Genomic DNA, 15810 nt, shown 5'->3' on the forward strand with positions numbered 1-15810 from the left:
GAAATTTTATAAGATACTTTTATGTAAAACCTTTTTTAATTGTTTCATTTCTTTGCATATGCTTTCCAGTTAAATAATACCACTCATGAAGCGAGAGTGACTTGCTGTCGCATTGTGTGTCAGTCTGTCGTCGCAGGATTTTAATGTCACACTCGCACTCGTTTCTTCTTTAGCCTTTAGCTGGACGGCTAGCTGCCGGTTATCAACATGACGCTCATATTCTGTTATTAAACAGAAATTAAGGAATATATAGGGCTGAATGGGATAGACGGCAGGTCTTTACGTGGAGGTGAGAGGTTTGCTGTAATTACACTGAGATCTAATGGGTTTAAAAGCATAATCTAATCCTCTTTGAAGCGCAGTTGTTAGCCTGCAGCAGCTTCATATCAGCGGCACAAACAACACATTTATGCATGTGCGACATTTGAGTAATAAACGGGAATGTATTGCTTGTTAGGTTGTGTTTATGATATAATAGCTTTCAAGAAAAAAACTAAGACTTTTACATTTGAATGCTATTTTAGTAGCAAAAAGACAAAGTTATTTAAACTCAAATAGTAGCATATTTTTTTCTTGGTTTAAATGCTAAACAGTTGTCTTGCTGAGCTGCTTTATGTATTTTTGTTTGAGCTGATTTTTGGGCTTCAAAGATGCTGCAGCGTTTTCAGTCTGTGTTTGTGTGTTATTGAATCTAATGAGACTTGTATTAACCTGTATTAACTCTCCAAGTTGCAAGCAGGGTCTTCTCTTTCTGTAACTGATCTGCCTTGTTCCTCAAGCCACTTGAGCCAAGATGCCTCAGAACCCCCTCAAGAGCACCCATTACATCGAGCTGGGCAGCTATCAGTACTGGCCTGTGCTCGTGCCCAGAGGGATCCGCCTGTACACCTATGAGCAGATCCCAGTGTTTCTGAAGGAGAATCCGTACATCACAGACGGATACAGAGCACACCTGCCATCAAAACTCTGCCTCAAAAGGTGCGTTTCTTTCTCGTTTTGAAACTGTGGATGTGTTGCCTCCTGTTTACTCTTTATTTCTCGTGTCCCACAGTATATTCATTCTGTCCAATGAGACGGTGAACATCTGGAGTCATCTGCTAGGGTTCCTGCTGTTCTTCTCGCTGGGGGTATATGACATGGCCACGGTCCTGCCGTCTGCAGGGGCGTCACGAGAGGACTATGTGATTTATTCAATAGGACTGTTTTGTTTTCAGGTAACAGAAAATGTGGGGAAATTGTAACTATATTTTATAAAGTACATAGAAAGGGCACAAGGACAAATAAGCATTTTTTAATTTATTCAATTCAGTCAAATTCACATGTATTGGTATAGCGCTTTTCACAATACACATCCTTGCAAAGCAGCTTTGCAGAAAATGCATGTGTCTACATGACAATCTAGAGTGATCTCTTATCTGATATTGTATTTCAGAAATGTACATCTACAAATCACGCAGTTAGCTAACATCATGTATTCATTTAAAGCAGAAACAATGAGCTCATTGAAGTAATTATTACAAGTTGTGAATATAATGATTATAATATATAGGAAATTTAGCATTGGTGCATGTTGATTCAGTGTGGATTTATGAGTTTTATTCTATGGTTAGGTTTGCATGCTGTGTTCTGTGGGCTACCACTCGTTCAGTTGTCATCGCTCGGAGAAGACGTGTCGCCGCTGGCTTGCTCTGGACTACGCTGGAATATCCGTGGGGATTTTGGGATGTTATGTGCCTGGAGTCTTCTATGCCTTCTACTGCAACAGTGTATGACAGATGTTTTTTTAAATGAGTGGCCTTCAAGTCCCAGGATGCATGGTTTCTTTTTTCCAGTTTTGATTTATTTTATTTTATTTTTTATAATAAATATTTTATTGATTTCATTATTTATGTATTCAATTAAATGTAGTTATTTTAATTTATTATTATTTATATTAAATTTTATATATATATATATATATATATATATATATATATTACATAAAGTCACAATGAAATGGAAGTGGCAACAACTTTTTTTCGTCCATATTGGCATATATTTGAGTGAAACTGATTATCGAAAAAGAAAAAGTGTAGGGCGATGCAGAAGAACGTGAGCATCACCTGAAGTTCAGTAATGACATTTTGACTAAACATTACAAGAAAAAAAACATGCACGGACGAGTTGTTATAAAATCTATAACATGCATTTAGAAAATAGATTTGAATTTTCATTTCATGCTGACTTTAAGTAAAGACCTTAAAGAATTCAAACTTTTTTTTTTATGCTTTGAAATCACGTGTTACTTGCACATGGCTTTAAAAGCTAGGTTTATGTAGAGTTTATCTACGTAGCCCCTAAAGGGACATGGTGATGGAAAACATATAAGATGGGAGGAATAAGCGTTCGTTTACACGAAAACGATGTACTAAAAACATACAAGTTTTTCCTTTGTATTTTTTGAAAAGTTTTGTGTACGGATGGCAACGTTGTCAAAACAACCCAGTTCATGGATCTGCGAAAACAACTAAAAACGCTGTATTATTCATGCCAGGCCAGTAGATGGCGATGTCACTTTATAAAGGAACACTACGAACACGCATGCGCATGACATCAGTTTTCACAAATTTGCGTTTTTGTTGTTTACAGAGACGACAGTATTGTGTTAAAAAAAACTTGTACTTTGAATCCCGTTTTCAAAAGTTTTCAGCCCCTCAAATACAGTTGTCATGTAAATGCCACCTAAATTATATGTCATTGCTTTTCCATTCTCTCGCAAAACTTTTGCGTTCTTTGTGAGGAAATGCAAGTTTCTTGCCGGAATGCAGATGTTTGGCAAGCGAACGCAAAAAAATGTAATTTTTCCTTCCATCTCATTTTTTTCCACCACGTCCTTTTAGGGGCTCCAGTTATCTGATTCATTTAAGTACAAATGAGGAATGCTCGACTTTTTAATATCCACTACGGTTATAACAACACCTGATGTTTGTTTCAGTTTTGGAGGCAGGTGTACCTGCTGACGGTGCTGGCTCTCATCCTGGCTGTGTTTGCGGCTCAGATTCATCCGCTCTACCTCACACATCACTGGAAGAAGCTGCGCTCTGTCATGTTCTGCTCCGTGGCCGGATACGGCATTATCCCAGCCTGCCACTGGGTCTGGATCAACGGAGGATTTGACTCTGAAATCGTAAAGGTGATATACTTTCTTGTCATTTATTGGAGACACTATTAGGAGGAAACAGATTGCTCTATAATTTACTCTTTCCCCGCCATTGAAAGAATTTACAGTTATACGATAGGGGGCGCTATTACGCATCTTCTGAAAGAGTACTGAATCTCCAGATCAAAACACAGGTGAAGATGCAGAATCAAGTGATATCATATGTAATCATATGCATATGTTAAATAGCGCGATCACCAACATTAAACGGCATATAAATCAAAACTGCCTAATGTTACTGAATGAAATGTTGACCCAGGACGAGCTATAGGACTGTGAAGCTTTGGGGGTGTTTTGATCATCGTTCTGGATGTAGTCTTTGACAAAAATGAGATTTTTCTCAGCTTTTTGCTCAAAATGTTGCTTTTTTAAATGAAACTTACCTATATTCAAGTGTTGATAAAAAAATAATGCATGAAGCTAGAATAAAACAAGGCAGAGGGTCTGTTATTTCTTTTGATATTTTGCATGTTAAGATATTCATATAACAAAATATTCTGAGGGCCATGAACATTTTGTGAAAATGATAAAAAATGCTGGTGCTGGCCGGCAACTTAAAAAAATAAAAAAATAATAAAAATGCTGGTGGGGAAAGAGTTTATTTAAATGTTCATGACCAACATAAATGTTCATGACTTGATTCTTGACAAGCACTTCCTCTCTTTACAGATGTTTTTCCCTCGAGTCATGATCATGTACGTGATCGCTGCCTCAGCGTTCCTTTTCTACGTCAGTAAAATCCCAGAACGATACTTCCCAGGTTATTTTTTTCTGTTCAGTTCCTGTAAATAATTATAATAATCTAACCAAACCAAATTAGTCAAGAAACAAATTGAGAATAGAGCAAATACTTACACCGCTGTTTGTTCTCTGTTCTTACAGGCCAGCTGAACTATCTTGGTGCCAGTCACCAGCTCTGGCACGTGCTGGTGGTCGTGATGTTCTACTGGTGGCACCAGACCGCTGTCTACATCATGAACTACAGACACAATCAGCCCTGTAGCAGTGGTTAAACATGCTTATAAAATCATCTGAGACTTTTTCTTTGGCATTAGTTTAAGTTGTGCTAATAAAATCGAACAATGAAACTTTACCTCTCATCTGCCTTTGAACAACGTACCTTAGGGTTACGTGCAATCAGTATTGTGTTGAGTTTATCTGCCTGAAGAAATGTTTCATACACATTCTCTGCTGGATATACATTGTCTGTTACTTTATATATTTTGATTTCTATTGAGCCTTTTTCCTATGGTATCATAGGGGTTGTGAAACTAAACAAACTGTTATGTTGCCTCACTTTTCTGGAATGTCCATCATTTAAATGACCTTAACTCTCACTGTTTTGTGACTGATGTTAGAAGTTAGTTTACTGTAATTTTGGGACTTTTTTTTTAAATACTTGTTTGGTAAAGGGAGTTGTTTTGATGTATTAAACGCACTGAGTTCAGCAGCACCAATAAATGACCAAGCAAGCATCTTCAGTACTTAATGTAAACAATGGGTCAAAAAATACTTGCACTGAGTTGATAATGAATATGTATCGAGGCAGCCTCTACAGAACTTTTTGTGTGACTGTTTCTCCTCATCCTTTTTTTACATTTTCTGTTAGCTGTTTGATTTTCTTTATTTGATATTTTAATCTTTTGGAAATTATATGAACTGCCTGAATGATAAAACTGAATAAAAAGCCTTGTTCGTTCCTGTTGTTTGTCTTTTAGTTGACAAAAAAAGTAAATACTCCCAGGTTAACTGCCAGCAATTATTTCCGGTGTACTAATTTGATTTGGCGGGTTTTCTACGATTACGTTACCTTCATTTGACGCTTTTTTGTTGGCAAGTAAGAAAAGTTAACAAAACCTTAGTCGTTTTGCCTCTGAACTGACAGTTACTCCATATTACCTATTGAACTGTAAAATAAAACTGCGGCAGCCTGCGTTTTGCTTGGTCGGTGTCGTTGCGGGTTTTCATTATATTTTGCTGTTGTAGTCTGTACGCACCTTTAAAATCAATGACTGAAATCATTTGGCGAAGTGATATAATGGAACTGTAATGCGGTCAAAACCTGCCTGGAACTACTTTAGCCGTGCGTTTCCCTGAAAATAATTGCACACCTTAGATTAGAACGCTCATCAACAATCAGAATCAAGCACTCATCAGCCCCTTAGTATAAAATTGCTTATATTGTAATCCTTCAGAACAATGAATGTTATTCTGTTGGCAACATCAAAGTTGACCTTATGGCATGGTCTCTTTAATCTCTTGTTGATACCATAAAATGTCTTACATTATGGAGTTTGACATCATAAAACAGGGCTGAATTGTCTTAATCGTATTCTGAAATCTGTTGTAATCCGAGTGTTTTGTCCTACTCTAGTGGCATTAGGGATTTTCCAGGGCATTGTTCTTTTGCTGTCTGAAGACTAATTGAAAAAAGAGAACGTGGTTTAGGTCAATTTTTACTTAAGTATAAGCTGCAGATTATGAACACTAATGAAGATAATCTCTGAGTTTCCACTTCTGACTGCAGACTGTACACATATTCGTGTTAATTTGGACTATCGGATGGATTGCAATAAAAGACTGAATTACGGTAGACCTATGTAAAGTTTCCATTGCATTAACATTTCTTTACTGCTCACAAATTGTGTCTTTATCTCCAAGTGCAACATTACCACTGATGAAAATCTTATGAGAATGATTTTTTTATTTTACAAAATCATTCTTCTGGGCCTCCAATCATTTCACAATCTGCCTTTCTGACCTCACAGATGCTCTAGAGCAAATTAAAACATGTTACAAATCTTATCAGTGGCATCCTTATTGGAAAAAGAGGCTAAGAATCTTTTGTGTGTTTTACCAGCATCTGCATACACCACTTTCTCATGACAATCTGCATTGTTTTGGGGATTAGATAGTAATAATCCAAAAATGAGGATGAAAGTCTAATTCCAGTATCAGAATTGAGACCAAATGTCATTCTAATTGTAGTTTTATGTACTTATGAGTGAGTGACGAGACAAAATGAGCAGTCGCTTCACTTAAATGCTCATCCCATTCATGAAATCCCAAGAGATTTTAATTGTTGACCACTAGGCTACCATAAACATGTACTTCTTGCCACCTGCTGGACCAAGGACAAAACTACACATTGAAGACAATATTTCAAATAGCAAAATGGCATTGAACTTTATTGACTTTATTCATTCTTCAGTCACTGTCAGCTATTACTTCACAATGCAGGAAGAAAATGTAATCAAGTCCTGACACATCAAAATGTAGATTCTGGAACTAAATTTGCCATTCGCGTTAGATTAAGGTTATTATATTACCAAGTATACAAGTTATCTATGATTATAAAAAAGTTAGTACAAGAAATACATTTCATAAAGCTCTTCTGATTTATTATTAATATTTTAATAAATGAAATATATTTGGACATTCTTTCACATTATGGCAATTCTGCGGTGATGTCTTCTGTTCCGAAGGGTTTGTGCTGAATACATTCATTTGCCATCTTCACCACAGATCTTCAGGAGGGTTTGGCAAAAATCCCCAGATACTTCAGACTACAATGAAAAATAAGATGAGATCATTTACAATGAGGAAAATAAGTATTTGAACACCCTGCTATTTTGCAAGTTCTCCCACTTGGAGATCATGGAGGGGTCTGAAATTGTCATCGTAGGTGCATGTCCACTGTGAGAGACATAATCTAAAATAAAAAAAATCCAGAAATCACAATGTATGATTTTTTAACTATTTATTTGTATGATACAGCTGCAAATAAGTATTTGAACACCTGTCTATCAGCTAGAATTCTGACCCTCAAAGACCTGTTAGTCTGCCTTTAAAATGTCCACCTCCACTCCATTTATTATCCTAAATTAGATGCACCTGTTTGAGGTCGTTAGCTGCATAAAGACACCTGTCCACCCCATACAATCAGTAAGAATCCAACTACTAACATGGCCAAGACCAAAGAGCTGTCCAAAGACACTAGAGACAAAATTGTACACCTCCACAAGGCTGGAAAGGGCTACGGGGAAATTGCCAAGCAGCTTGGTGAAAAAAGGTCCACTGTTGGAGCAATCATTAGAAAATGGAAGAAGCTAAACATGACTGTCAATCTCCCTCGGACTGGGGCTCCATGCAAGATCTCACCTCGTGGGGTCTCAATGATCCTAAGAAAGGTGAGAAATCAGCCCAGAACTACACGGGAGGAGCTGGTCAATGACCTGAAAAGAGCTGGGACCACCGTTTCCAAGGTTACTGTTGGTAATACACTAAGACGTCATGGTTTGAAATCATGCATGGCACGGAAGGTTCCCCTGCTTAAACCAGCACATGTCAAGGCCCGTCTTAAGTTTGCCAATGACCATTTGGATGATCCAGAGGAGTCATGGGAGAAAGTCATGTGGTCAGATGAGACCAAAATAGAACTTTTTGGTCATAATTCCACTAAACGTGTTTGGAGGAAGAAGAATGATGAGTACCAACCCAAGAACACCATCCCTGTGAAGCATGGGGGTGGTAGCATCATGCTTTGGGGCTGTTTTTCTGCACATGGGACAGGGCGACTGCACTGTATTAAGGAGAGGATGACCGGGGCCATGTATTGCGAGATTATGGGGAACAACCTCCTTCCCTCAGTTAGAGCATTGAAGATGGGTCGAGGCTGGGTCTTCCAACATGACAATGACCCGAAGCACACAGCCAGGATAACCAAGGAGTGGCTCTGTAAGAAGCATATCAAGGTTCTGGCGTGGCCTAGCCAGTCTCCAGACCTAAACCCAATAGAGAATCTTTGGAGGGAGCTCAAACTCTGTGTTTCTCAGCGACAGCCCAGAAACCTGACTGATCTAGAGAAGATCTGTGTGGAGGAGTGGGCCAAAATCCCTCCTGCAGTGTGTGCAAACCTGGTGAAAAACTACAGGAAACGTTTGACCTCTGTAATTGCAAACAAAGGCTACTGTACCAAATATTAACACTGATTTTCTCAGGTGTTCAAATACTTATTTGCAGCTGTATCATACAAATAAATAGTTAAAAAAAATCATACATTGTGATTTCTGGATTTTTTTTTTTTTTTGATTATGTCTCTCACAGTGGACATGCACCTACGATGACAATTTCAGACCCCTCCATGATTTCTAAGTGGGAGAACTTGCAAAATAGCAGGGTGTTCAAATACTTATTTTCCTCACTGTATGTGACTACTGACATTAAACATCATACTGCACTTGTCAAACATTTGGAACTTTTATTATTTAGAAATACGTTTAGTATCTTTGTTAAAAAGCACTGGTTTTAGAGTGGAAGAGGCAAGCTGGAGGGAAATAGCAACTAAGGTAAAATAAACAACGGAAAGGGGACAAACAAAGAAACGCAGTGCAAAGCATGTTTGATGGTCTAACAAAGGATGTGTAGAGGCACACATGCGGATCAAATCTGCTGAAAGAACGCTGCTGTACGATGTTACAAAGAACCTCAGTGAAATCAACATGGCTTAGGTTGTTTTCATGCAGTCAATTGAATTAGCAAATTCAATTTATGAACCTCTTCAAGACACTCAGTCACATGCTGCCTTCAAGTCCTCTGGGAAGGTCTTACTTTACATGTTTGTTCAGTTGTAGTTTTGACTAAGGGTTTTTTACACAACTAAGTACTGAAAACGGAAAAGTTTTTCCTTTGCGCTTTTTGCGTACAGACGACGCCGTTGTCAAAACAATCCCGTTCACAGGGATCCGTGAAAACGATTAAAAACGCTGCATTATTCATGTCAGGCCAGTAGATAGCGATGTCACTTTGTTAAGAAACACTAAGCCTATTGATTGAGCGCGTAATACACATGCGCGTGACGTCACTATTTTTACAATTTCGCATTTTTGTAGTTTACACGGAGACGATAACAGTATCGTTTTCAATAACTAGCACTTTAAAATCCGTTTAAAAAAAAAGTGCATTTTCAGGCCACCAAACGCTGTTGTCGTGTAAATGGCCAAAACGCAGAACAAGTTTTCAGTTTTTAGTTGAAACGTTGTGCCCCTTAACGAGCAATGTTTTTTTTTACCTGCGTGCCGAAAGGTACAGGGTTGCACAATGAAACTGAAACACCTGGTTTAAGACACCTGGTGTAGTAGGGCCTCCTTTTGCAGCCAATACAGCATCAATTCATTTTGGGAATGACAGTGGTAACAAGCCCTTCACACACAGTGTCCAGTGGGATTTTTTAGCCATTCCTCTTCATGAACAGTGGCCAGGTCACTAAATACCCCAAAGTGGCTGAAGAATCTATAGATCTGGTGACTGTGCAGGCCATGGGAGATGTTCAACTTCACTTTCATGTTCATCAAACCACTCTGTCTCAAGTCTTGCTGTGTCTGATACACAGCACCTCCTTCTGGGTACAATGTTTGAACCATCAGGTGTACATGGTCCTGCAGAATGGTTCGGTAGTCCTTGGCAGTGTCGTGTCCATCAACATCACAGTAGGGCTTGATATTGCAGTCCAAACCATCACTGGGCGCAACAGTCCGGATTTTAAGCCTCTCCACGTCGTAAATCCCACGGATGTGGGAAAGGCAGTGAAGGTGTACTCAAATACAAGAAAATACATGTTTCTCATTGTCCACAGCCCAAGATTAGAACTGTTAGCACCAATGAAATTGACATTTGGCATTGGCACGAGTAAACAAAGGTTTGGCTATAGCAGCCCGACCCTGAATATTGACTCTTCTGACGAACAGGTTTGGTTGAACAGGAGAGTTGAGGAGCACATTTAATTCTGCAGTGAGTTGGACAGCTGTGGTTTTGTTTTTTGGATACAATCCGGGTTCATACTTGGATATCCCTTTCAGACAGCTTCCTCTTGCGTCGACAGTTACTCCTGTTGGATGCGATTCGTCCTTCGTGGAGGTATGCCAACATTACCCTGGATACCACAGCTCTTTACACTCCACAGGGACTTGCTGTCCTTGGTCACAGATGAGCCAGCAAAACACACACCAACAATGTGTTCTCTTTTGAACTCTGATATGTCTCCCGTTATGTTGTGTGGATAGCAATATTTTATGTGCAGCTGTGCAATTGCTCTGATAATTTAACCTTCACACTCTTACTGATGGAATGTAAAATCAGTGAAGATTGGCCACGCATATATAGGCATGAAACCTCCAACACTATATTGGCCAGTGTTTCAGTTTCATTGTCCAATCCCTGTACACACAGCTACAACAGAAGCTAACCCCTAACCCTACCCCACACCCTAAAGGCAGCCTTGCAACCAATTGTAAAGACCTTTCAGCACACCCTCTACCTTTAGGCAAGACGAGCAGATACCCACACTTGAGAAAACACACACCCTTAGTTAAACACACACAGGGCCCTTAGTTTAGAGTGGGGCTGATCACCAGTTCCTTCTACTGAGGATTTCAATCATTTTCTCTGTAAATCATCTTCAGACACTGGTCAAGCGAGGCATTCACATGTTACTAAAGGTGTAAATCAATTCTCAGCATTTAAGTGAAGGAACAAAATAGGATTTGGGACAAAGACATTCTAGACTCATAAGTTCTCATTTAATGCTTCTTACCTCAATGGAAGAGTATAAGGAACAGCCAAACAGCTTCTTATATTCTGTCTTGATGTCCTGCAGGTCGACCTCTGAACGGCTCACTATGATTCTAGTTAGGGTGGATTCAGTGGTTCCAGCACCCTGAAAACAAGAACAAGTTTCTGTTCAAAAAATATGATTACTTGCTTTGTTGTAGTCATTATGGAATCATGTTTCACTGTAATGTGGTAAAAAATGGAAAGCAAATACAGAATTACAGTTCTAACCTTCATGCTTTTATAAAGACGCTCAGCAAGGTATGCTGGGACGCTCTTCACACATTTCACTAAAGCAGAGACATTTTCAATTCGATTTTTCAAGTGTAAATATACAGCATGTAACAATAAATTATAATAAATAAATACAAATTTCAAAAACGCATGCATTGCATGTGAAGAGTACGGGGCCGTTCACTCAAGTTTCAGGTCAGTGAAGCGAAACAAAAATGCAAGGTATAGAAACGCGTTTTTTAAAAGTTGAACTTATTTGAACTTGAGCGCCGCATTTTTAGATCACCGTGTCGTGTGCGAGACTCTGCAAAAGACACGAGTTCAGCGATCAAACACATCCGTCTGGAGCATTTACATTGAAAAACAATGAAAAAAGTAGCGAAGTGAAATGGAAAAAAAGTGTTCCGTGTGAACGACCCCTAATAGTGCCTTAAACACCACTAAAAAAAACTAAAAAAACATTTATAATGTCACCTATAGCCACCAGAATATCCTCAAGTCTTCCAGACATCTCCCCTTCAATGCTTTCCTGAAGGGTCTTTCCGCTCAGACTCTTATACTCAACCAGAGCTGAGAGAAAAAGATTGAAACAAAGGTCACACAGCTGAGAGTAAACCGCAACAGTGGGTGATTCTGAAACCACATTATTCCTTTCAGTTCTATTTATATCACTTTCACATTTAGTTTACAATTCCTTCAAAATTACTACATATGCTTTAAATTAATTTCTGCATCATATAAAATGAGGGATATGATCCTGTCTAAGCCAGCAGGAGGTACTTTGTCTGAGCTGAGGAACGCTTCTGTGGCAGAGGATGTCGATAAACTTGCTCTCGTCGGTTCCCCACTTTTTCTCTCCCGCCTCGTACAAGATCTGCACAAAAATAACAAGTGTAGATATAACAGAAAATCGCCACATGGTTACCGCCATTTTGATGGGCAGAACACAGTCTTTCTTGGGACATTTTGGTTTTTCATTTGATGCATTTAGTTAAACAACTGACAAAAGATCAGCAAAAGTGTCTTCACCTCACCTTAGCTTCCTCTTTAGCTTTTGCCACGTCCACATTGGTACTTTCATCCCTCTTGCCCTTTTAGTTAGAAAGACAAACAAATTGAAGGCATGACAGCTGCATAACTCATTTGAATGAATTTAAATATGATGCAGGACTGAAAAAAATGATTTGACTGAACCTCAGCGAGGATCAACAATGTTTTTTCAAAGTCCCCTGACACCTCAGATTTCAGGTCTTTAATCAGAGGTTTTCCGGTTTCTGGAAAATAGACATTTTAATGAGATCCAAGGGACAAAGTACCCCAAAAAAAATAAAAATAAAGGAAATAAGTAACATAAAAAGATACAAACCAGCCAAATATGCATCACACAGAGCCTTGATCTGATGGTTGGAACGTGATGCAAATAGTTCGATCAAAACGCTTTCGTTTGTACCAGCACCCTGTGATGAAACTCATTCGGTTAGCATTGAACTTCAATAGCTATGTTTCCATCCAAAGATGCAAATTAAACTTATGTGCCAAATTGAAATTTCGCATTACACATTTGCGAATAAAGCATCGTTTCATCCCATGTGCAACAAAATCATCATTCCCTGGCAAATTATTACAAAAAACTACAATAAATTAAATCCTTTTTTTGGAAAGAGTAGGTTTAGGGTAAGGTTTGGATTTGGGCGGTAAGTTTTTAGCTTTAATTACCATGAGTCTGTATTCATTTGATTGTATAATTTATGTTTTACTAGCTGTTATTTAATACTTATGAGAATCGAAAGCAATATAAGATAGTCTTACAAACATTTCATACATGAAACATAACATAATTTACTTCAAAAGATTGTTTTAGTCAATGACATCCACGTTAGTTTCTTCACGAGAGGCGTGTATTTTGCAGGGTCGTGGTTTGTAGTACTGCGGGACGCAGACAGACCCCTCTCCAAAATTTGCATAAAAATAGGTGGATGGAAACATAGCTAATGACTTTATCTTGGTTCAATTCAAAATAAAGTCCAAATAAAGACATTTAAACTATTAGCAGTCAAAAAGAAACAAGATTGTGTACTTTTACAGCACGCATGAACTCTTGGCAGTCAAACTTAGCAGGAGGAGTGACCAGGGCCACCAAAACATCTTCGAAATCTCCATGTGTATCACCTTCCAAGTCATCGCAAAGAGTCTGAGATGAAAAACATATGCGTTTAAACATCAGACAACAGTTATTTGCAACATTTGCACAGGGAATGTGTGTCAGCGATGGTGTTTTACCTTTCCAGTGGCGTCCTGATACGCTTTACAGATCAGCTGGCGCTGGGCATTGCTTCTTTGAGTCAGAATGTCAATTAGAGTCTTTTCAGTAGTGCCTGAAGAATTGAAAATGCAAACATGCACATTTACACACACAGTTCCTCATTGTGACATTAGGTCAATGACAGCGGGAAAATAAATAGGAACAGGATTTCAACATCTCAGTTGAACATGTGCAATGTAAGTTGAAAGTTCACACTCAGGTTAGTTCCTTACCAATGCCTTCAATGGCTTTCCTTAAAGCAGCAGCATCCTCCCCTGGAGTAAAGCCAGGCTTCTCCTTAATCGTGCCGCGTGCTGTTGACTTAATAAAACAGATCACGGTGATGATAACTAAATAAATATGCTCAAATACAATATTGACAGTATAAAACTACTAAAATACAATGACAATCTTACAGTAACAGTCAGAGAGGAGGGGGATTCCAGGAGAAGATCCAAGTCATCCTGAAAGTAAAATAGAAAGTATTAAATGTTCTGAATAAACTATTATCTTCCTTTAAAAAAAAGCTCTTTCAGAAGAAGTGTCAAAAGTAAAACAAACAACTGTACTGACCCATACAGAAGACATTGCTGCAGTTTTGTGGCTGGGTTTTTAGCTCTGTAACAACAAGATAATAATTATATTTGTTATATTGTACAGAAATATAAATTAATTAACTTCTTTTTTTAGTCACAATCAAAAGCTTTGGTAATGTTTTCAAAAGCGTAAAGGTGCATTAATTCTAACGCTGCGCATCTTTACGCATTAATGATGAATTTGGTCAAAATGGAGGATTACGTCCCGATCACGATAGTATCATAGCAAAGTTTATATTTTATGCAATTTTTATAAGCGATTCACTACAGAATGACAAAATCCGTTAACATCACTGAGCTCGCTGAGAGCAAACCCAACAAAACATGATGATTCTCGCGTCTTTTACACACGAATACTTGGCAACACGCACCACTGCAACACACAAACACATCAAAATCGACTAGGTAAAGAACTACACGTTTGACATAAACACTGATTTCAGTAGATTTCGGAACAAAACTTACAACTTTACCTTGCTGAAGCGTCTCTCTCTGTCTGTGTGTGTACTGTAAGCCACACCTTTCACTACTGTGACCACAGGCTACACCCAACGCAAACACTAAAGGATATGAGATCAAAATGAGATCACTCCACGAGCTCGGCTGGAATGCTTGTCTCACGCCAGTTTACGTGGCCACAACTGAGAGCCAAACATCACATAGTAGCCTATATGATGAATGTGTTAATAAACTAGTTAAAATGTAGCCTACAGTTTCAGCTCATAGTATGACTTTGCATTTGCTCCCCAATGCAAAAAAACAAACAAACAAAAAAAAACATATAAAATAGCTGTTCCCAGCAGGACAACACTTTCATAGACATAGATGATTAATCTATGAGTTTGAGTCATGAGTCTATGAAAACGAGCAAGAAATATATCCGGTTAGTTTTATAACTCAAATTAAACCACATTTCATAATTTCCTGTGGAAATAAGGAAGTTGACTGATTGTTGGCCATTATCAACGCTGAATCTTTTGCCAGGATCAGCAGCTGTTCATAAGCACAAAGTCATAAAATCATAATCTGAAATATGAATGTTACTGTTTCATAAATACAATATTCAGTCATAACATAATCCATTTTGCTAGTCCTTTCCTGTCCAGTTTAGTTGTGGAAGTTATGTCATGTCCTGCACTGAAGATATCACATGTCCTCATATATTGTATAAAACCCTAATAAAGACAAATATCCATTTTAAAATACATTAAATAATCATTTATAATTATATGAAACAATCCCAACTCACCGTGATATACAAGCCCAACAAACAATACATACCTGAGACAGATGTAAGCAAATTACATTAAGCTATAAGATGTCTATCTATCTATCTATCTATCTATCTATCTATCTATCTATCTATCTATCTATCTATCTATCTATCTATCTATCTATCTATCTATCTATCTCTATCTATCTATCTATCTATCTATCTATCTATCTATCTATCTATCTATCTATCTTGTTTTGAATAAATGCTTCAGCCAAATGCATAAATGTAAATGTATAAAACAACTTAGCATAAGAGAACTTGTCTCAACTTGACATTAATTTAGCAAAAAAAAAAAAAAAATTGTCTAAAGAAAATAGTTTAGCCTTTCATTTATAATGTTCCTTCATTGCATAGTTGACTCTTGTCTGAATGCTGCCCGTTTGGTTTAATTGTTCATTTGGTCAGCTATTTCAAGATACTGTAATTTTAGTATAGAGGACAGAATTCACACAAAAAAATATGCTAATTTAAGTGGGATTCAACCAATAGATGTTTGAAACCAATATACAAAACCACTGCTAGATTTAAAAAAACAAACAAAAAAAAAAAAACAAAAAAAAAACCCTGTGTATATACACTGCTCAAAAAAATAAAG

At 37.9% G+C, this 15810-nt stretch overlaps 2 protein-coding genes across 5 annotated transcripts; one reads left to right on the top strand and one right to left on the bottom strand.

The window, feature by feature from the left end:
- Positions 1 to 92: 92 nt before the first annotated feature.
- Positions 93 to 4898, top strand: paqr3b (progestin and adipoQ receptor family member IIIb). Its single transcript, XM_079861426.1, has 7 exons — positions 93 to 289; positions 780 to 978; positions 1052 to 1214; positions 1611 to 1766; positions 2975 to 3172; positions 3869 to 3959; positions 4082 to 4898. The coding sequence occupies exons 2-7, from the start codon at positions 794 to 796 to the stop codon at positions 4210 to 4212; spliced, it is 924 nt and encodes a 307-aa protein (XP_079717552.1). The 5' UTR covers positions 93 to 289; positions 780 to 793; the 3' UTR covers positions 4213 to 4898.
- A 1341-nt stretch (positions 4899 to 6239) lies between these two features.
- Positions 6240 to 14543, bottom strand: anxa3b (annexin A3b). Of its 4 annotated transcripts, none has more exons than XR_013820095.1 (15): positions 14413 to 14543; positions 13917 to 13961; positions 13760 to 13807; positions 13577 to 13664; positions 13322 to 13416; positions 13119 to 13232; positions 12408 to 12498; positions 12236 to 12315; positions 12076 to 12132; positions 11822 to 11915; positions 11516 to 11611; positions 11039 to 11097; positions 10791 to 10913; positions 6467 to 6765; positions 6240 to 6413 (listed from the first exon to the last, which is right to left on the bottom strand). XR_013820095.1 is itself a non-coding variant. In XM_079861992.1 (14 exons), exons 2-14 carry the CDS (start codon positions 13929 to 13931, stop codon positions 6703 to 6705), a joined length of 1023 nt encoding a protein of 340 aa, XP_079718118.1. In that variant the 5' UTR covers positions 13932 to 13961; positions 14413 to 14543; the 3' UTR covers positions 6363 to 6702. The 4 variants fall into 4 exon arrangements, 2 of the variants coding, with proteins under 2 accessions (XP_079718118.1, XP_079718119.1); XR_013820096.1 differs by having other exon boundaries at positions 6363 to 6413; positions 14405 to 14483; XM_079861992.1 differs by having other exon boundaries at positions 6363 to 6765.
- Between the last annotated feature and the right edge of the window lie 1267 nt (positions 14544 to 15810).

This window comes from Squalius cephalus (assembly GCF_949319135.1).
Source record: "Squalius cephalus genome assembly, chromosome: 24".
Classification (NCBI taxonomy): domain Eukaryota; kingdom Metazoa; phylum Chordata; class Actinopteri; order Cypriniformes; family Leuciscidae; genus Squalius; species Squalius cephalus.

Excerpts from the sequence above, each read along its gene's own strand:
- paqr3b (XM_079861426.1), top strand. The coding sequence starts at position 794 with ATGCCTCAGAACCCCCTCAAGAGCACCCATTACATCGAGCTGGGCAGC. Across the intron at positions 1,767-2,974 it reads ATGCCTTCTACTGCAACAGT|TTTTGGAGGCAGGTGTACCT; the intron begins GTATGACAGATG and ends TGTTTGTTTCAG. Across the intron at positions 3,173-3,868 it reads TTGACTCTGAAATCGTAAAG|ATGTTTTTCCCTCGAGTCAT; the intron begins GTGATATACTTT and ends CTCTCTTTACAG.
- anxa3b (XM_079861992.1), bottom strand. Across the intron at positions 12,133-12,235 it reads CATTGTTGATCCTCGCTGAG|GGCAAGAGGGATGAAAGTAC; the intron begins GTTCAGTCAAAT and ends TCTAACTAAAAG. Across the intron at positions 10,914-11,038 it reads GTCTTTATAAAAGCATGAAG|GGTGCTGGAACCACTGAATC; the intron begins GTTAGAACTGTA and ends TCTTGTTTTCAG.